At 33.2% G+C, this 20,906-nt stretch overlaps 1 protein-coding gene and 2 long non-coding RNA genes across 7 annotated transcripts; 2 read left to right on the top strand and 1 right to left on the bottom strand.

Moving 5' to 3' along the window:
- The first annotated feature begins 314 nt into the window (after positions 1 to 314).
- Positions 315 to 2,508, top strand: LOC127851444 (uncharacterized). The gene is made up of 4 exons (XR_008035768.1): positions 315 to 397; positions 893 to 1,006; positions 1,259 to 1,417; positions 1,570 to 2,508. It is a non-coding gene; the product is annotated as an uncharacterized LOC127851444 (long non-coding RNA).
- A 359-nt stretch (positions 2,509 to 2,867) lies between these two features.
- Positions 2,868 to 5,594, bottom strand: LOC127850989 (uncharacterized). Its single transcript, XR_008035612.1, has 4 exons — positions 5,448 to 5,594; positions 4,834 to 4,938; positions 4,315 to 4,454; positions 2,868 to 3,567 (listed from the first exon to the last, which is right to left on the bottom strand). It is a non-coding gene; the product is annotated as an uncharacterized LOC127850989 (long non-coding RNA).
- Positions 5,550 to 19,049, top strand: LOC127850987 (uncharacterized). Of its 5 annotated transcripts, none has more exons than XM_052384399.1 (9): positions 5,550 to 5,633; positions 7,787 to 7,912; positions 8,428 to 10,053; positions 10,518 to 10,709; positions 11,076 to 11,159; positions 11,506 to 11,544; positions 11,742 to 11,846; positions 11,987 to 12,263; positions 12,633 to 12,812. In XM_052384399.1, the coding sequence occupies exons 4-9, from the start codon at positions 10,597 to 10,599 to the stop codon at positions 12,663 to 12,665; spliced, it is 651 nt and encodes a 216-aa protein (XP_052240359.1). In that variant the 5' UTR covers positions 5,550 to 5,633; positions 7,787 to 7,912; positions 8,428 to 10,053; positions 10,518 to 10,596; the 3' UTR covers positions 12,666 to 12,812. The 5 variants fall into 5 exon arrangements, 4 of the variants coding, with proteins under 4 accessions (XP_052240359.1, XP_052240358.1, XP_052240360.1 ...); XR_008035611.1 differs by lacking the exons at positions 5,550 to 5,633; positions 7,787 to 7,912; positions 8,428 to 10,053; ... (2 more) ...; positions 11,506 to 11,544; positions 11,742 to 11,846 and adding exons at positions 13,431 to 13,667; positions 14,359 to 14,435; positions 14,788 to 14,895; ... (2 more) ...; positions 16,924 to 17,019; positions 17,420 to 19,049 and having other exon boundaries at positions 12,115 to 12,263; positions 12,633 to 12,915; XM_052384398.1 differs by having other exon boundaries at positions 7,787 to 10,053.
- The last annotated feature ends 1,857 nt before the right edge of the window (positions 19,050 to 20,906 follow it).

Raw genomic sequence — 20,906 nt, 5'->3', positions numbered from 1 at the left:
TACCTTGCAATGTACATTTAAGTTCCATGCTGTTTCAATCAACTGTACAGCACGACAAACATAATAAAGCAATATATGCATATGAATCTGATTATACACAGATCCACTAACATATAAATGAAACCATGTTTGTCTTATCCCATTTTCTAACAATAATCTCGACAGATGTTTAAAATAACATTGCGAGTAAATTGATCGCTTACAATAGACCGTTCCATAATTTAGTAATTACCCAATTATCTCCCCTGAATACACCCTTTCAGTTATTAACTGATTATAATTACCTCCCCTGAATGACGTCATCCGGGGATACCCGATTATCGACTGTAAGCAAACAAAGAGACGTCTGTTTGACAATGTGTGTTTTCAACGGTGTAAATGGACTTAAAACGAAAAGGTTTGTACTGACCTTATTATTAATAATTTATTATTTTCTTATGCAATTTTGATATTCGGTTTATAATGCTGATAAAGCAGCGGTATTGTTTTTGTCTGTTTTATGTTTTCGCGAGGACGAAACGTTCAAACGAAGGATTTTTTACTGAAATAAATCCTGTTCAGAAATGTTGATATAGATTAAATAGGTGGAAATATTGACTTGTTTTATCTAAGGACATTTCGTATTCGTCAAAGTATGAACACTCTTTGGCATTTATATTTTGAAGCAACTAAAGGACGCTCGTACTGGTCTTAGTCATACCGTGCTTTTGTACCAATTGACCATTTTTTTAAATTGAAAGCCAACGGCATCCAATGCAACATATGGTTTGTTAAAAAGCTATTTGTTTGATTAGAGCTTGTACTAAGCTATACCCGGCCTAATGTGTATTAATGTGTAAAGTACAATGTATCAGTTATCATGAATGTTATGAAACAGAATTTTGTTCAACAGATTAATGACCACGACTATGCTGTCCAGTTTTACACAGCAACACCAGTATTCGACTCAAAACCGGACCGAAAACAGATTCAAGACATAACTGTATCACTCGAGAAGAAGTTGAAGGTAAATTAAATTGTTTAGTCAATTGATTTGTTTAAATAACATTTGGGAATAAAACATTTATAGACATATAATAATTAATATCAATACAAATAAAATGAAATTCTTAACCAATAGGATAAAAACACATCTTATTATTTGTTAACCACGTTTGTGGACTTTGTTATACTGATTTTAATGATCCAAAATAATTGGTAAAGTTGTTATTCACTTGATTTTTTTAAATATTATTAGTTGATCTTCATAAAATTTCAGTCTAACAGGATCTGCTGTGTGCCCAAATGTCACACCACTGGCTAAGGATTGTTAGAAGGCCATGGAAAGCCCAGCTATCATGCATTTCCAGCTGAAGATGATCCAGTTCAAGCTGTTTGGTTGAATAAAATACGAAGAGATGAAGACAGACATTTTAAGGTCAGTTGTTAGTGGTTTCAGTAAAACTTAAAAAGATTTTGTATAAAGAAAATAAAACATGTAAAGTACTATACATTTTCATGTCAGAAAAATAGTTTTGATGTGATTAAAAAAAGCACACATATTTATTTATTCTTTTTTTTTTCTTTCAGATAAGTCACAATACGGTTGTCTGTTTTCTCCATTTTGAACGTGACTGTCTTGATGAATCTGGATTTGCTAAGCGGAGGTATCTAAAACCAGGAGCCATCCCTACACTATACGACTGCTGGAAGGACAAACCACATCTGTTGAAGCGAATTCACGTGGAACGTGCAATTAACAAAATTAAAAGTTTTCACATATTTGATCAGGTCATTCCGGTTTCTCTGTTTGGGACAATTAATCAAATTTGGACAGTTTGCTCATTGCTCACTCTTTTCCAAGACTCAATTATATCATGTCCTGGTGTTTAACATACATACCATTTATATGAACATATGTTGTTCGTGTACATCATACTACATGTAGGTTAATGAAATAATACAATTGGCTGTTCATGTAATATTTGTACTTTTTTTGGCTTTGTATAAAGTTTTTGATAATTATCTTGATATAAGCATTGATTTAGTTACAGATTAATGCTTAAAGAGTACTTAAAGCTACACACCTTGAAATAAAGTACATGTTCATATAGATGCAATTTGAAAGTGTGCAAAATTTTCATTAAATCTATAGCCTAGTTAGCAAGTAATTTATTATTTTTCAAACAGGAATAACTGCTTTTAAAACTGAAAGTAGGATTTCTATATTAAACACGATTATTTTTAACTTTTTAAAGCGCAAAAAAGATGGCTTTCTACCTTGTAATCACCAGATATATTCTAGTTGGCATAATAAAATTAAATCTATAGCCTAGTTTAATAGCAAGTTATTTTTTTTTTTTCAAACAGTACTGCTTTTAAAACTGAAAGTAGGATTTCCAGACGTACACATCCATTTCGACAAACGGGATTATTTTTAAGTTGTAAAGTGCAAAAAGATGGATTTCTACCTTGTAACCACCAGATATATTCTAATTGGCATAGATAAAATATGTCATTCATACTTAAATTTACTATGCCAAATAAGGTGTGTGGCTTTTACATAAAAATTGTATATACATCTTTTTAATCATGTTTGTTAATTTGTTTTGATTGTATGACTACTGAATAAATAATTTTGTTAATAGAAATTTTAGTGTTTTTTTTGGAAATATTAGGTAAAACAAAGAAAGTCCAATGCATATTGAGACAAATCAGTACTTAAGTTCATTTCCTGGGAAGAACCATTACTGATTCTCGATGGGGATCGAAACTGGTTGCTCCAGATTGCTTAGCAAACACCATAGCAACTATTTCACTAAGACTCTGCTACAGATTTGCGTAATCCTTTGAGTAAAAACACTTTGTAATCAGTGATATAAGCTTTATTACAACAGAAATAATGCAAGATAAGCACATTTGAGTAGCATAGTTCATCACAAAACAGTATGCAGTATCATTAATTGAGAGATTAATGATGAAAGACAACATGTGAAAGCTAGAAATCATAAACTAATTTAAGGAAACACAATCTGAAAATTACAAACATTCAGATACAGGTATTGCACCAAAATGAGCTGAGATTCTATGATTATATTGAATGAATAAATGTGATTTGAGGTGAATCTCACAAATACTGACACTAAAATAACACAAAATTGAATACTTTCAAATCTAATTTAGATTATTTCAATACTCTTTATTCCTGATTACCGGTTTTTCATGGAGCGGAAACACTTACATCTAACAATTGTTGAACTGTTACGTTCAGATGTCCATGTGTCGAATACATAACCGTCATGAAAAAACACATAGCCTCGTTGAATAGGCTTTTCAAAACCCAGTTTTGAACCTTTACCAGAACTTTTGGTCCATTCCAGAATGTTCATGTACGAAAAGTCTTTGAAGATCGGTCTGGTGCTTTGGGTCCATGTGCATTCTTCCAAATTAAGATGTTCTTACGCTGTTGACACTGTTGATTGTCCTTTACAGTTCATACAGGACGACTTCTGCTTAGCTGCAAATGGCTGGTCTGGATAAGGATCCACAATTAGGATGTTATCCTGGTTGTCACTGAATTTCTTTACCCTGGAAAATATATAAAAGTAAAGATTTAAACTTTGTAACAGAACATTAAGATTTAAGGTGTTACAAAAAAAGCACTACTCCAGAGTCTGTTTCAGATACTTGTTTTCCACCTAATAAACGCCACCCCTACCTTCTAATCTTTGTGACCAAAAAATGTATAAAGACAATTTAACTAGTGGCAACCAATTTCTAATGCCGACTTAAGAGAGTAATGTAACTTATTATGTCAGGGATTTTAATTGAAGCAGAAAGCTGTGTGCCACTATGCATGTTATATACATTGTAAAGTACTATATGCTGTGTGGTCGAGAGAGGCTGACTAAACAGATAAAACTTATTTTTAACAGACTGGTTGACAGAAACATAGAAAAAAATTCACAACTTGAATGTGCGTTTTTAATATAAAAAGCAGGCTTTTTCCTGGCCATTTTGGGAAAAAAGCAATTGCAGGATTGTGAATTTTTCGTGCCAAAAATCAACTGATATGGGAAAAACTAATATAAAATAACCCTTCACAATCATTCAAATTAGATGAAAAATCATATTATTCATGGTAATGTACTTTGTGAGATGTCATTTACATATAATTGAGTTAAAATAATCATAAACTCTTCTTTCTTTTTTTATTGGGAATTATTTTTTTCAAATCGGGAATTTCTATTACAATTTAGGTCAGGGAATGGGTCTGTTTAACTGACCCGTAGATACACCAGGAAAAGGCCTGAAAAGGCGATATATAATAAGTACCTCAAGCAAAGTTCGGCTTTTGTTTCATTCGATTTCACAGCTTGTCCCTGGCATTTCAACCATATTCGCAACTCTGTAACTTTGCATCTTATTGGTTGAAGTTGCGGTAAAACAGCGCCAGGGACATCCTTGGCATACAGCTACAAAAAATAAAAAGGCAGGTTTTAAGCATTATTGCTTCTTTGGAAAAAAATCATGTTACTTATACAACATACAAAATTCATCATATTATTTTTTTAGAAAATGGTTTGAAATAAATATGATCGATACTGAATGTAGTGTAAGTTACATGTTTTTTTTTTTAAAGTGGCAATAATGCTTAAAACTTGACAGCTGAACTTGTATGCATTCATGTTGGGTCTCTGTACCGAGTCAATATTTATTAGAGTGTAGTTATGGTACATGACTATGTCCGGATATATTCATGCCACCAATGTTTATGTATTTGCATAATTATATTAATAATAAACTTAGGAGTATTTATTATAGTGATTTCACATTTTAAACAAAAAAACAAACCTTATGACAATCACAGTCGTGTACTGTTGTACTTTCTTTTCTGTTACAGGATCTGGTTCAGCCATGGTACTTCACTGTTTCTGAACATAGCATTTGGGATGATTCCTGAAAAAACACCACATATAATGCTTTTTTGAAGCTGATTTTTATATTATTTCAACACTTCTGTCAAACACTCAAAGAAACAAAGGATAGTTTCGGTTTTGAAAGTTTATAAATATAGAGATTTTGGTGTAAAAAAACATTAAAGTTAAATGACCCGTTCTCCTGATTGGTTTTCATTCACATTCTTCTACTTTCTTGTTCTATTTAAGAATAAAAAAGCCCCGAAATCATATAATTCCTATGATAAAATCATGATTACAAATATAAACTTTCTGAAAATAACTCGTAATACGCTTTGCTTTCAAAATTTGGCATTTTTATACAATATTTACATTTAAGTTCCAATCCAGGTGTAGTGGTATATGTACGAACATGAAATGTGTCTTGACAAAACGGAATGTTTAATGCATTTTTTCTCACTTCATCGTACTTAAAAGTAAATATACAACAAGCGATAGCTTTAATATGCGTCAATATAATAATAAAAATAAAACATGTGTGCAACTTACGCATATATTGTGCTAAAGACGTTGATTTCTTCAGCGACACAGTAAAATTTTATTTTCTCTGGCGAATTTCTATCCCCCGTTGACGTCACATCCGGCTAAGGGACACAACTCTAACACTAGTAAAAGCGAATAACTGAAAGGGTGTATACTCTCCGCGTCCGCCATTACACTACTGCCAAACAACCGGTAACATATATAAGAGAGCACCGATTATTCAACGGGTGAATTTCTTTCTTTTTGTAAAACTTGTTTGTTTGTCATGCAAATTGTATGAAATAAAGTTTTTCTGCTAGAGGAGATGTTAAGTTAGTGTTATAACAGAAAAATGTTTGAAAAACGTGCATTTTTTAGGTATTTGTCTAGGAAAATAAACACGTTAACACATTAAAAAAAAACCATTTAATTAAACTTAATGCAATATTTATCATTTGATTATATGCATCAATCTTAAAATCGCGTAATCCTTTGCATTCCAGTGTTGAATTGCCCGTTTGTTCTGCATAATCCGATTATCTCGTTTTGATCAGATATTATCCAGACTTAACTAACAACATGGCGTCATCCCGGGGTGTCATAAACCACACTGGGTGGCAGATGACAGTCTGGTCATTAAACACAATTGATGATGCCACCATGTCTTCTCTTTCTGGTAGTATTAAGCAGTCATTTGGTTTAATATTTTACCTCCGACATACTTAACAGTTGCGTTCATTAGATATGTTACATATTGTACAAATTAAAAGTTATGTCCAGTATAGAATATCAGAAATTGTACACCGTAAAGATACTAGCCCGTTTAATCCCTGATTTAATTTATGAAAAAAAGTATTTGATAATTATAAAATTTACCTAAAAACATAACATTAAACGTATTTAGCGGGTATCGGTTAATTAAAACTACGTCATTTCGTATGAAGATTTAATGTTACGGCAATGCACGAACGACATCATAAAACAAGAAATTACATTTGACACGAACGGGGGTAAATATTGTTTTAAAAAAATATTAATATAGATATATGTGTGTTAAAATGTTAGATATTTGCCACTCATACTCACTAGTAACGAGTTTTCAATATACATGAATACACAGTTCAAATTGCATCATGTAAAGTTGTGTTTTTCAGTTGTATGTTTATATTCCTCAATAGCGTCATTCTCTGTACAAAACCCATCAAATTAAAATTACATGCAAATACTGTCATGCACTTCGCTTTTAATAGGGCTTTGTAGTACGTTTATTTTCAATGCACCCCTTATACTTTCTATTACTCACGTGTTTATCACACTAACGTACTCATGCCATTCATAATTATATTTTTATAATTAGATGTATTACTATTGTAATTTATTGAAGCTTTTCTGCAAAAAATATTACGGCTTATGCATAGAGCTCTTTGTTGTGTCAAATTGTCGGCCTTTCAGTCTTCAGATAATCTTTAATTTGATGCTTATGCCGCGTTTTTAAAGTTGCAAATAAATGTATTAATAAATTCGTTTGGCGCTTAATAATATATTTTTGAAATATTATTTAGGTGTTTTTTTCGGAGTTTTTTTGTGTGGATTAATTGACTAAACATTTGGTGTCGTTATCCATATGTTTTGCGTTACTTCAAAGACCTATAAAATACATGTTTTAGTATTTTTTAGCTTTATAGCTGTTAAATGATTCACAGATGAAAATATAGATATATCACATAGATCACATTCTCTTCATCTTCCGAATAATCACATAAAAGATCGTCAAGATCAATATCACTCTCTCATAATAAAAAGCTCGTTTTTTAACGTGACAAAATTCCATAATTAAATATAAATCCAAACCACAATTTTTTATCTTTGATATCAGTTAGAACAAGAAAAATAAAGGAAGGCGTATCAAAAATATTTTTACTTAATATAATATGTTATGATTTTGGAATGTAGATTTTTACCACATGAGACCAATTACAAACAATTAGCGGTAATTAATTGCGCGAGAATCTTTAATAAGTATTAATTAAAATATAAATTGCTTGATGTTGCGGCTATTAAAATCAACACAACAATACATGCGTGAATTGTTTGTGAAACGTTAAAAGTAACAAGTCTAAGACATAGTATGAGCGACTGAACCGGCAAATTTTCGCCGATGATTACCACTTGATTACAGATATAAAAAAAAAACAAATACACGAAAGCATTTTAAACATTTTATTTGTAACAATCAATCTCAACTTCAAACAATCATTTAAACAACAAAAATGTGATAATCGCCTCACATTAATTCATTAAGTAATTTATTTATCCGACAACGGTTAAGCGGGTATTCTCTACGTTTTTGGCTTTTGGAATCGCAGTCTCGCACCAGTTAGCAGCAGTGTAATGGCGGACAGTCACGTGACTGACAATATGGCGGCGGTCAATTTATCGATTATGGAACGGTCTATATGCAAACACTCGTTTCCGTGACATACATCCACCGAGTAATTACAAATAAATAAATAATGTTGTTGCTATCTAAAACATTTTTATGCATCGTTGATTATCACAGACATTTCATTAATTCCTTCTTAATGTATAATCTCCATCGTTAATTCGATCGTTTACGACGTTATTTGCCATTTATGCCGAGTCACAATTTAATTCTGTGTAGTCCGCCATGTTGATAAAATGTCAAATGATGTAAGCGACAGGTGCGCATAGCAACGTTAAATCGTATACGCGATTCGCATTTTGTTAAATTAGTCTACGTCTCAGTAATTATTTCAATAATTAGATCTAATTATCTTAAAGGGATCTTTTCACACTTTGGAAAATTGACAAAATTGAAAAAAAAATGGTTTCAGATTCGCAATTTTTTGTTGTAGTAATGATATTTGTGATGAAACAGTATAACTGAACATTTACCATGCTCCAAAATACCCATTATATGCATGTTTCGACGATTTAAAAACCCCAAAATTATAAAGCGTTGCAACGCGAAACGATTTATTTATAGCCACGTATACATGAACGGAATCCCAGCTCGCATACAACAACAACCAAAACAACAACAACAAATAAATAAATACTGAGCGAATTGTAAGTGAAGCTTGGCAAGTTTTTCAAATTTAAACAGAAATTGTAAAGCTCCGATAGTTATTTATTTTCATTGTATAGATATGTTGATAATATACAATCATGTAGTACGCGCATGCGCGCAACCCACTTCCTCTTATATTTTACAAACAAAATGAACAATGCCTCGCACAAAATCTGTTACGGAAAGTGCCAAAAAAAGAGCATCAAAGGCCCGATTTCAGCGGTGTCGCTCGAAATTTATTAATCTTGGCGATGAGACTGACCGATGGAATAATCTCAAAAGCATCCTTGGAACAGATGAAGACTGTGTTGTGGCCAAAGACTCATAAGGAAGGTACTTGCGTATGGCATTAAGGGAAATGTTCTGGCCTGGATTGAGAACTTTCTGAGTCAGAGAAGACAGTGTGTGTCAATAAAGGGAAGTACATCTAGCTGGATAAGTGTAGAGAGTGGAGTTCCTCAGGGAAGTGTGCTTGGTCCAGTACTTTTTATAATATATGTTAACGATATCACCGACTCTGTGAGCTGTATTTCTAAAATATTTGCTGACGACACCAAGTTATATGCACCTGTGACGGACTCAGGCAGGCTGCAGGAAGATCTTGACTCTCTCAGCGAATGGGCACAAAAATGGGAACTTGCCTTCAACGTTGACAAATGCAAAGTTATACATTACGGAAACAATAACCCCAATCAACAATATACTATGAATAATAAGCCTCTGCAGGCTGCAACTGAGGAATGTGATCTGGGAGTGCTCTTCGAAAGAGATCTAAAATTTAGTAAGCATATATCTACAAAGATAAATAAAGCAAACAGTATCCTAGCCTTAATAAAGAGATCTTTTGAGTTCATGGACAAATACTTATTTTTGAAATTATATACTGCCTTGGTGCGTCCGCATGTTGAGTTTGCAAATGTTATATGGTACCCATATTTAAAAAAGGACATTATTAGCATAGAAAAAGTTCAAAAAAGAGCCACAAAACTTGTACCGAATTTGAGGAATTCATCCTATGAGGAACGACTTAAATAACTAAAATTACCATCACTTGCTCATCGCAGAATTCGTGGGGATGCCATTCAAACATTTAAAATAGTCAAAAATATAGATGATTGCGTTTTTGAGAACTTTTTCAATTATACATCATCAACTAGAGGACATAACCTAAAGCTTGAGAAACCAAAGTCCAGAACATCTTTTTGTCAAAATCAATTTTCCAGAAGAGTGATTAACATGTGGAATGACTTGCCTCAATGTGTAGTTGATGCCAAGAATGTATTAGAATTCAAGAGCAAGATTGATCTACATTGGAATGGGGACATAGTGTATAAGTTTTAGTGATCACAACTGTTGTTTGTCAAAAGGACATTCATTCTTTACCATACTTAAGGAACTATTTTTTACTGAATAAGGGCTATTTTTATTAGTTGTGAGAACACATACGAATACAGTACCATAAGACGTCGATAAGAAGAGGGGTTTAAAAAGGACTTGAGTCCTTACCACAGAGCCCAAAATCATCCTACAGGTATCCTACAGGTAAAACACTTATCAAATGGTAAGTTCAAACGTGTTATATAATCTACGTCTCTGATTTGATGAAGTATTTGCTCTGCACTGTAAAAACACAATTATTGATAGTATAATGTGTTCCTTGCGCGATCGAAAAACAAGCATTCGTGTTTCTAGATATACGTACCACAATTTGATGAATTTGTTGTAAAGCACACTCCGTCAGGAGACAAATGAAACATAAAATATTTCTTCATATTGAAATATCACGCAACATCATACTTTATATATAAGTTATTGATTCTTGTCAAATGTATTCTGTAATATTGAAAAATAGCCACGAAATACACGTATTTTAATGCTAAATAATTAATTTCTTCTATAGGTCATATATTAGTTAAAAAATATATTTGTATGTATGTGTGTTTATTGTATAATGTATTATATTATGCAATCAGTAGTCATTAAATAATAACCCTTCTTTTCTGAAGCTATTTGGAAACACGTGCTGGCCCAACTATTGAAAGTTTGACTGTCAAGCACAGTGTGGGTACAGAAAGCTCGACACCCATGCACGGTCACAGTCATCAGGTGCCACCAGATCCTGGCCTATCTTCTTTGTCAGAAGGAAGCGACACACCTGGTGAACTGTCCGGAATTGGAGGGGGCTTATCAGACTTTGAGTATGCAAACTACCTTGTCTTAGTATACTTGAATTCATTCCTTGGTTATGTTTCAAATTTTGCTTCTTTTTACTGGAGACTAAAAAAGATTATGATATGATAGATTGGTAATTAAATCTTCACATTGCCGTTTGTGTTTATATAATAATGTTTACCTTTGCAAATAAACCAGATTTTGGCTAGAATATTGTGTGTCCAAGTTATATAGAATCTGATCATCAACATGGATGTTAACCAAATTGTTTTTTACATAGTTTAATAGGTGCTCAACCTGCTAAAAACTTCAAATATTTATTGGGAAACTTTGATTTCTTGTTTATTTAAAACAGAAACAAAAAAGTAATTTGTAATGCTTTTAATTTTCAGAGTGGCTGGGCCATCAGGTATGAGCTTCAAAAGGAAAAGTACAACTGCTCCAGACAAACCAACCAAGGTCAAAATAGTTGAAAAGTAAGACATTTTTTTGAAACTATATAAAGGATCTAGTGAAAATTATTGTTATTTTTTAGCTTTTATACTAAGAGAGATTTTTATGGAACAACCAAACAAAACAAATGTATACACTATGTTGACAAATACAATTAGCATAATAAAATTTTGTTAATGACCCCTGACAATTATTTTTTGTAATTTTTTTATTAGGAAAGTAACTGCCCAATTGTACTTGTTTAACAAAACTTTTGAAATTGTTTTTTTTTTTTACTTCAAACTGTTATGTATTTATATGTCATACAAAATATAGTAATGATCGTAGATATTGATAGGAATAAAACATGACTGAATTTGATTATTGCAGGGCAACAGAAAGAAAAGAAGTGTCCAAAAGAACTGCTCGGTATGTGCTATGATCCTTATTTGAGTGTAAACTCGCAAGCACAGTTTTAGTGAAGACACATTTTAATGAACAATTTTAAACTAGACGTAAACAAATTTTTGTTTAATATACTTCAAAGACTTGTTGTCAACTGGCTTTAATATTAAGAAATTTCAGTTTATGTATGCATTTTTTTCATGCAAGAAATTATTTTTCAGGGTGGAAGTTGATTGGCCAAGCTCCGGCATGGAAGACATATATGATCCGGACTACGATCCAGATGATCCCACTGATTATCCAACTGACTTTGACTTATCAATTGTGTAAGTAGACTTTTATGATCTGTCTTGGTAATAATTTTTTTCTTTACCAATGAAGTGTTATTCAACAAAAGTTCATTTATTTAAAACTACTTCAACTTTCTCAGTATTTTATGTATTTTTTTTCATTCTTATCTTTGTAGTCAGTCAGATGATGAGGCAGTTGATGAGGCTGGTGTTGTTGACGCAGTGTTTGACATAGACTGTGACGATGACTATGAGGATGATTCTCAAGTAATCGGTTCTGAAAAACCTCTAGATGAGGTGACAGAGGAGGACATGATTGAGGATAAGTATATCGTGAGCAGACACTGCCTCAACCAGCTTCTCGATATGCTGCCGTTCAAGCACTGTTCCAAGTGTGGGAAGACTGCCACTCATAGAACAAAGACTGTTGGGTGTACTATCATTGTCATTTGGGTTAGAAACTTATTTAAAACATGTTAATTTGTTATTTGTTATTATAAAATTAAAATGTAAACATATTTGCCTGGAAGACTATTTGCATGCCATCAATTCTAACTGTGAATCTTTAGTATCTTAGAAGATTTTTTGTTCCAATTTTCAAAGTAAAGAGTTTAAGTAATTTACATGGCCATGTCAGTATTAAATAAAAATAAAACATATGTTAACCTCATTTGTATGAATTCCTGATTGTTGACTAAAAAAGTTCCTTTAAAAATTGTAATGTTCATAGTTTCGTAAATATGAATTACAATGATCATTATTAAAAAAACAATTTCTAGCAGCGTTTAATTTTTTTGTCTTTGTTGTTTTTTGTATCTTTAGACTTGTGAAGACGGGCATGTTCTACACAGATGACAGAGCTCTGCAGTTCTACCAAATGGAATGTTTATCAATAACTTCCAAGCCTCAGCCTCCATTCTGCTCTCTGGCAACAATTATGAAAAAGTTCGCTTGTTTGTGAAGTTCCTTGGTCTGAAATTTCCAAGCCAAACTTCATTTCATAGGGTGCAGAACAAATATGCAGTACCAGTAGTAAACAAGTACTGGTCAGATCTGAGGGCAAGTGTTGCAGAGGAACACCGTGCTGTGAGCATTGTTGTGTCAGGTAATTGTTATATCACTCACTAATTGTGTTGTTAAAAGTGACGTCTGGGGTATTTTTAACCCCCTTTTGTTTTTGTGTATAAAAAGCACTGAGTCACAGCAAGTTATTGACTTAAATGAAGTTTTGAGTACTACGCGACTTTCATTGATTTCAATAGATTACAAAAACAAGGAGTAAAATGACAGTATTTGAAACTTTCAGTGGGTCAAAGTACTGAAATCAATTGTCTGCATAATTGTTAAATGGTATTGGCACGTGGAATAAAATAATTACCTTGCAAAAAAACGTCTGTATATACATGATTTTTAGTTAGCTGCTTGGAAACATTTACATCAAAATGATACAAGAAAGATTAATTAATTTTGTTATCAAGTTTAAATGCAACAGCTCTGTTTGTCAGGATTTCACGGCATATAAATGTATAATTATTATTATTTTATTATAATTAATATTTCTTTAGTTTGTCTTTGATGTATTGTATTGAGTATTTTATTGTTTCTTATGAATTTCATTAGGAGATGGGCGGATGGACAGTCCCAGATATTGTGCCAAGTACTGCACATACACTGTTATGAACCAGGAAGACAAGAAAATGTTGGCCCTAGAAGTTGTCGATAAGAGGGAAACTGACTTGAAGTCTGGTCTGGTGGAGGCAAAGGGTTTTGCTAAGGCCATAGCAACTCTGCAAGCAGATGGTATTGAACTGAAAGAGATTGTTACAGATGCTCACCCACAGATTTCGGCTATCATGAGTAAGACGATTTCAGTATGTTAACTTATTTAAGCTCAAAATTGATGTTGACTGTCAGTTTTTGTTGGTTATACAACGGTCTTGACGGGACGTCTTATAGAAACACCCATGGCAGGTGGCAAATGAATTATTTTACTCTCTTAGTCATATAGTTTTCATTTAAACTGCATCAAACTATTGGGAAATGTTTGCCGACATAAAATGAATAACCATCCAACATACATGGCACTTCAGAGTTATTGCCCTTTACTTATAGAAAAACTGTTGGATTCGCAGTTTCCAGTATCTTTACTCATGGAATTTTCACCAGATCTTTAATTAACATTCTAGATAAGTTTCTTTCTGTAAAATGTAAGTCAAGTTTGATTACCATCCTAATAGGAAAGGCACTTCTGAGTTTTTACCATTAGTTTATACAAACAAGAGAAGTGGACTCAGTTAAGGTAAATTTGAAACTACAGGGATAGACATCGAACAAGTAGAAAAAGATGCCTAAAACATGTTACAATTGAAAATATATGTTCATTATGTTAATCATTGTCTAAAACCTGTCTGAAATTTTAATAAGGGACTATTTAGATCACCTTACTCTTGCAAATGACACTAAGGTTAAAACAATACTACAATATAAATATAGAAAGGAATCCACATTTGTTTATGCCTTACATATGTAATGTTATGTATATTTTCAGAAAAGTCCTATCCAAAGATCCGGCACAGTTATGACATGTGGCATGGGGCAAAGAACTTGGGAAAGAAACTGAGCAGTGTAAGAAGGGATTCTTGTATGTAACCTACTAGTTTAAAAAAATGTTTGCAAACATAGCTGTCTTCCTATTATAAAATTAATTTAAAAAAATCCAAAACAGTTGTCATTTTGCCAATTATTGATTATAAACATGCAAATTGAGTTTGGGAGTCACTCTATGGATAGCTTGATCGCTTTGACAGCAGATAATGTGATTTGTTTTTCAAGTGATTTTTTTTTCCGAATTTCAAGCAATTGAAACTTATAATACATCATCATCCAGAGATGTCAGACAACATTTTCTCATGCAATGATCTATTTAGAGTTGTGCTGTTATTTTATTTTTTAATGATTTAATTAAAATCTATTGTAGATTGCCCTGGCAAAAGGTAACGAAGCATTAAAGCCATGGCTGAAGGACATCACAAACCACTTCTTTCATAGTGCAGAAACCTGTGGTGGCAATGCATTGGAAATGAAGGTTTTTAAAACCACTCTATTTGTATATTTCAATCAGAAGCAATATAGTTACCACTCTGTTCAAAATTTGACCTCTTGCGCAGCGTAGTTGTCTTGGTCTTAACAGATTTTTTGCCTAGTGGATTCTCCCATCCTTCTTAATTGGATCAATTTATTTCCAAATTTAGGGATGTCTTGTATATTTATTTCTATATTTAGAATATTTCTTACAGCAATTCCTTTAAGCAAACAGCGCAGACCCTGATGAGACGCCGCATCATGCGTCGTCTCATCTGGGTCTTCGCTGTTTATCAAGGCCTTTTTTCTAGCCGTTAGGCATAAATGCCAAATGGGTTCATTATCATCTGTCTGTAATATGACCAGGCTAACAAGGTCAATTGTAAGTGCACGCGGCTATAAATGTCCTGATCATGGTTGGTGACTTGCCACATATTTTTGTAGAGATTGTTCATCACTTTAGTACTTTTGAAAAAGGTGAAACACTTGCAGAAACAAAGCCTGCCAGTATTTTTGTGGAAAGAATATAATCTTATAATATTTTGATAATTTCAAACTCCATTAATGATTGGATGTATCTGAGTTTCAATCACAAGGTGTATACTTGCTGTAGTATTTAAAAAGTAACTTTATTTTCTGAATATTTAGTAGAAAATGGATTAACCAATTCATCAAATATTTTCATTTAGAACTATGCCCAACATGGTATGTACATGCTACTACCATACTTCAAAACGAAATGTTGCTTACACCTATACCCTTTTGTGAACATGCTATGGAGAGATTGGTGTATAACTGCGACATGTCTAATTTTTGTTATATTACAGACAAAATGGTTGTCAGTTATCAATCATGTGACGAACAGACACACGTGGGCTCTCGGGCAGTGCGATCATTAGCCGATAGTTGAGGACGAGCGGGATCTTGAAGAAAAACAATGGCTTAAGCCCGCAAGCATGGCTGTCAAGGATCTACAAAAGACTGTGATGGAACCCAGACTGCTGAAGACCTTTCCATACTATGTCACATGCCAGTAAGATGTCAATTCTCAATAATAAATTTGAATCTAGTACAAAAATGAAATATACAATGTGTGAACAGGCAATGTTGTTTAAAATAATTTGGAAAGATCAATGGTATCAATTCAATGTTCCTCCCTGTCAATTGCAAATCCCTTGATATATGTATAATCATTAAAAACTAAGTTTAGGGTAATTGTTTTTATGCATTACTATTTTGCCTCATTAATATCTTTTCTTCGCATAAATGAGCTATGGCCCTGAACCGTTACCCAATACAAAACAAACACTCCTCCACAGTGATATGAATTCACCCGTGAAGTTTTATGCTGAAGTCTGCTATGGTATCTTAGATATAGCAATGTTAAGTTACATTATTCACTCACAAAAAACGGCAATAACTCGTATTTATTAAAGTGTAAGTTATTGTTCATGTGTATAACACTTCTTTTCATTGATATCGTTACACCCATGAAATTTCATGTTAATGCCTTTTATAGTTTCTTAGATAAAGCAATGAAAAGGTTTATGACAGACGGAATGACAGACAGACGGAAAAAGCCAATTATATATTCATCCGCCTGGGGCGCGTTTACAACCCATAGCACATGATGATTGTATTTTCAGTGTTATCACATTTTGCTTTTTGCAGAACAACATCAGAACTGGAGATGTTCAATAACCATTTGCTGATGTATGCACCAAAAAGAAATGCTTTTGGGTATGTCCAATTTGGGTGTTTATTACATTAGTAACAACAATTTGGGTGTTTATTACATTAGTAAGATCACAATATAACAAGGAAATTAATGGTTGTTTGGGGGGCATATTTACTTGTAATAAGTCTGGTTTTGTAGCATGACATAGCATGTAATGGTGTTGCCGATTGTTTTGTTCACTATAAGTAAAGCTTGCAAATGTATCATATCTATTCATTCAAAATTAAAATCCATTTATATATTTTTTCAAATTTATACGATAGTTTTTTTTTCCATTTTCTTTTTTTCTTGCAGTTATGCAGGATACAAGTGCAGATGTCAACTAGCAGCAATCGATTATACGCACCACATTGATAGACAAACACTGGTTGACAAAGATGGCAAGACAAGGTATACTGACCATTTTAAGTAGTTTAAATTTATTTTCTATTATAAACTAATGCCAACCGCAGGGGACAAACATATAGTTTAATAAATTAAATCGTGCGATTAAGATTTCACTAGTCAATACGAGCAGACGAATGGAAAATGAATGAGTAAATATGTAATATTTGCAACAAACACACAGTACACAAACAATTTATAAATGTTCATATTATTTTTTATATTATGAAAAGCTTAGTACTGGAACATCAGTTTATACAGATTATATAAGTAGGTTAACTGAATGGTAGGTAAACTTATTTGCATCATAAGAATAAATTCCGTAATATTGCCGAACATTTTTTAAAATTGTTGTCGTTATAAATTTTATAGACATTTTCCAAATTACAAATGTTTACATTTCTAGAGTAAGGCGTGTGCATTCCAAGGCAGCTAACAACTGGACGGTGGTACCTGTTAAAGAAAAGAAGCAATACAAGTACATCCCAGGCTTGCTTTCAAGGATTTGCATGGAGTATATTCAGATAAACAAGGAACATCCACTGAGATCGAAGTTCCGTGTTGATCCAGATGATCCTAAGAAAATTGCCTCGACAATCGCCCAATGTCAACCTCCACCAACAGCCGAGCTGCGGGAAACCAAGAGATCCAGGATCAAGGTCAAGCAAGCGAGCAAAAAATTTGTTGATTAGCTTTCAGAAATCAAAGGACATTTTATGATTTGGCATCAGTGTTAAGATGTGAGCTTGAAAGATTAGTAACCCTGGCTGCTGAGTTTGTATTGTCAGTAGATAACGTGACTTAATATGAAGCATTATGTTACTGTTATAATTATTTAATACTAGTGTTACTAGATACTAATGTTAAACAAAGAAATGAATTAACATTGTGAACAATACTATGAACAGCTTGGACAACAGTCCTCAACCAGACAAGTACAGCAGTTAAATAATAATTCTACATTCAGATTGCATACTCCATTAAAATAGTATCATTTACTGATCAATAAACAAAAAAATAAATAAGTATCTTCAAATTTAGATATTATCTTAAGCGATGCTTTACTGTCAATATAGGGTACCTGTTTCCATGATAATGTTTGTATAGTTCAAGTGTATATATTATCGTGAGTTGTGTAAAGTTTGTATGCGAGACTCTTGGTCAAATATTGTTTAGTATTTTCAGGACTTTTGGTCACGAGTCATAACTATGAACATGAATTGCATACTCTTCAGCTGTCATAGTCAATTATGAGTGCCAGTTTCAAATTATATGTATGCCCCCCTTCGAAGAAAGGGGGTATATTGTTTTGCACATGTCGGTCGGTCCGTCTGTTGTTCCTTCCACCAGATGGTTTCTGAAGATAACTGAAGAACGCTTACGCCTAGGATCATGAAACTGACAGCCCATATGGGAGGCATGTATGTTTTACAAACAGCCCTTGTTATAACTTGTGTACATAGACGGAGTTTTCCATAAATAATGACATAAAAGCATAATGCTTTATGTAGATACTGTTTTTTACATTGTTTATCAGCAGATAAACAACCATTTATTGTGAGCATAAACATTTAAGCTGGAGTGATTAAGAGTCTTACATAGAGATGATAAAAATAAGCCGCGATGGGATGAGGTGTCTCCTAAGCAAGCAAGAGGTCACGGGTTCAATTGCCACTTTGGGAGCGTTCTTTAGATCTCTGCCATAGACACAAAGTACTGGTTCTACCCAGAAATCAGACTTTATAGCGTTTCAATAATCCTTAAGCTTCTGATGCAATAAAGCTTTCATTATTAGATTTAAAACTTATAGCGGTAACTACAGACAATACAGTGTTGTTCATTCAAAGATAAATAACAAGTGGAGATTAAAGTTTGTTGTGTGTTTTTTTTAATCCGGAAAATAGTTCGGAAGAGAAAACTTTATTTATCCTATTTTCCCTTGACTATAGAGTTATTGTTTTGAGTGTATTATGTTATGATTTTGTGTTGTAATTATTGGTCAAAATATATAAATAAATGACATGAAGAAATGAGAAGCTGGTTGTTAAACTCTGATTTATTATTATATAACAAAACACCACATTATAATAACATATAAGTTCAAAAACATGCATTCAGAAATATGCATTAATGAAAACAGAAAAATCAGTAACTGCATCAAGGTTAAAAAAAAGACTATATTTTCTTTAGAAGTACTTATTTAATGATTGCTGAAGACTTAGTAAAATGGTTTTACTTGATGGAAGGCGCAGGAAAATCAGTTCTATTTGTAGAGATTATTCATGAAATGCACAGGAAGAATATTTATTTTAAGTTTAACATGCTTAAAATATTGTTACTGGATAAAGAAATGAGGCACTTAAAGATCTGCTTGTAATTGAAATACAGTTTATATGCACATGTTATATTTCTGACAAAAACAAAAAACATAATTGTACATAAATAATTAATAAATCAGTACATTTGGTAGGCTCAATGTTCTTATTATGTAAACTAAATTGCAAGAAATAAGCTCATGTCATTTACTAAAGAAAGTATTACTTGTGCTTGATTGATCATTGTGAGTGAAGGTACCATATGCAATCAAAAGGGTCCATTGCAATATATCTATGCAAACACTCGATATTTTTGTCACCATCCTACTCCTCGTCCGGGAATAAACCCTGTATAGTTGCCAGTAAGACTCGGAAACTTGGCACGGACTACCTTCACACAGCATGCAGGTACAGTTCTGAGGTCATCCCGTTGAAGGCGTCCATGAATCCAGAGTACATACTGGCGATAGGCAGCATGGCGAAACGAACGATTTGTGTCCTCCACATCCACCGCCTGATGGGCAAACACATCATTTCTATACGTTTGTTGGATGTGGAGGGTAAGCGGATCAGTTATCACTAACCCCATTTCCTGAAAAATGCCGCACAATAAAACACTCTACACCTTGATAAATGTTCATATAACGATATGTATTGTAAACTTTTTTTTAAGTGCAGAACATGATCGATACTGTTTTTACACTAAGCCGGTTAACTCTCCTCTGCTTTTGATATTAAGTTGAGACAATTGCATGGGTATTTTTCACATTGATGTTGATATTACATATTATATTTGTGCATGTAAAATATAAATACTGTTAACCTGTCAAACAGGAAAATATGGATGAAAAATTGAGAAGACGTAAATAAATAAAAACATACCGGTCTCTGGCTATTGCAGTATTGTGGGGCCATGCCACAACAAATCTTGTCTTGGTCGCGGTCCATCATAGGACAATGTCTGCAAACACACCAAGATGGTTGGTCTGCAGATGGTCCAGGCTGGTCTTCAACCGGCTGTCTGGCAGACAGCATTGCTGCCACATCCAGTATTATTGCTGGCTGTCAGGCAGCAATTTCCTTCAAGAGCTCCTTTGCTTCTTGAGAGCTAAGGCGGTTTACCATATCCTAGAAAACATATTTGTGCACGTAAACAAAATAAACAAAAACAATATGTTTCGAATAATTAGTTTACAATTATCTTGTTAGTTGAAATGCCATAAAGAACAACTAATAGATCATGAAACCATTTTTATTATCTTTGAGAGTTTTTAGTAAAATTTTAATTAACACAAAACGAAGTGTTAGAGCACTGTTTACAATTCAAACTTACATCCGCCTGTTTTGTCCTCTGCTCATGCAGAAGCACAAGCCTTTCTTCCTCGTCTCCTTCAAAACATCGCCCCCTTGTCTTTCTACTTCCTCTTTTGCCACCTTGTGCTTTGGCAGCCACAGAAACTCTCTTCTTTCCTTTGCCAGCAGACACTGGCCTATCTGACTCTTCACTTGCAGGAGTTGAAGTCGATGAATCCTGTTTTGGGTACAGATATTGTGTTGTATAGCAACAATTAAGGTGAT

The sequence above is a fragment of the Dreissena polymorpha genome, chromosome 11, assembly GCF_020536995.1.
Source record: "Dreissena polymorpha isolate Duluth1 chromosome 11, UMN_Dpol_1.0, whole genome shotgun sequence".
NCBI classification, from domain to species: Eukaryota; Metazoa; Mollusca; class Bivalvia; order Myida; family Dreissenidae; genus Dreissena; species Dreissena polymorpha.
The sequence above is the reverse complement of the archived record's forward strand: the minus strand, read 5'-3'. Positions and strand labels throughout refer to the sequence as shown.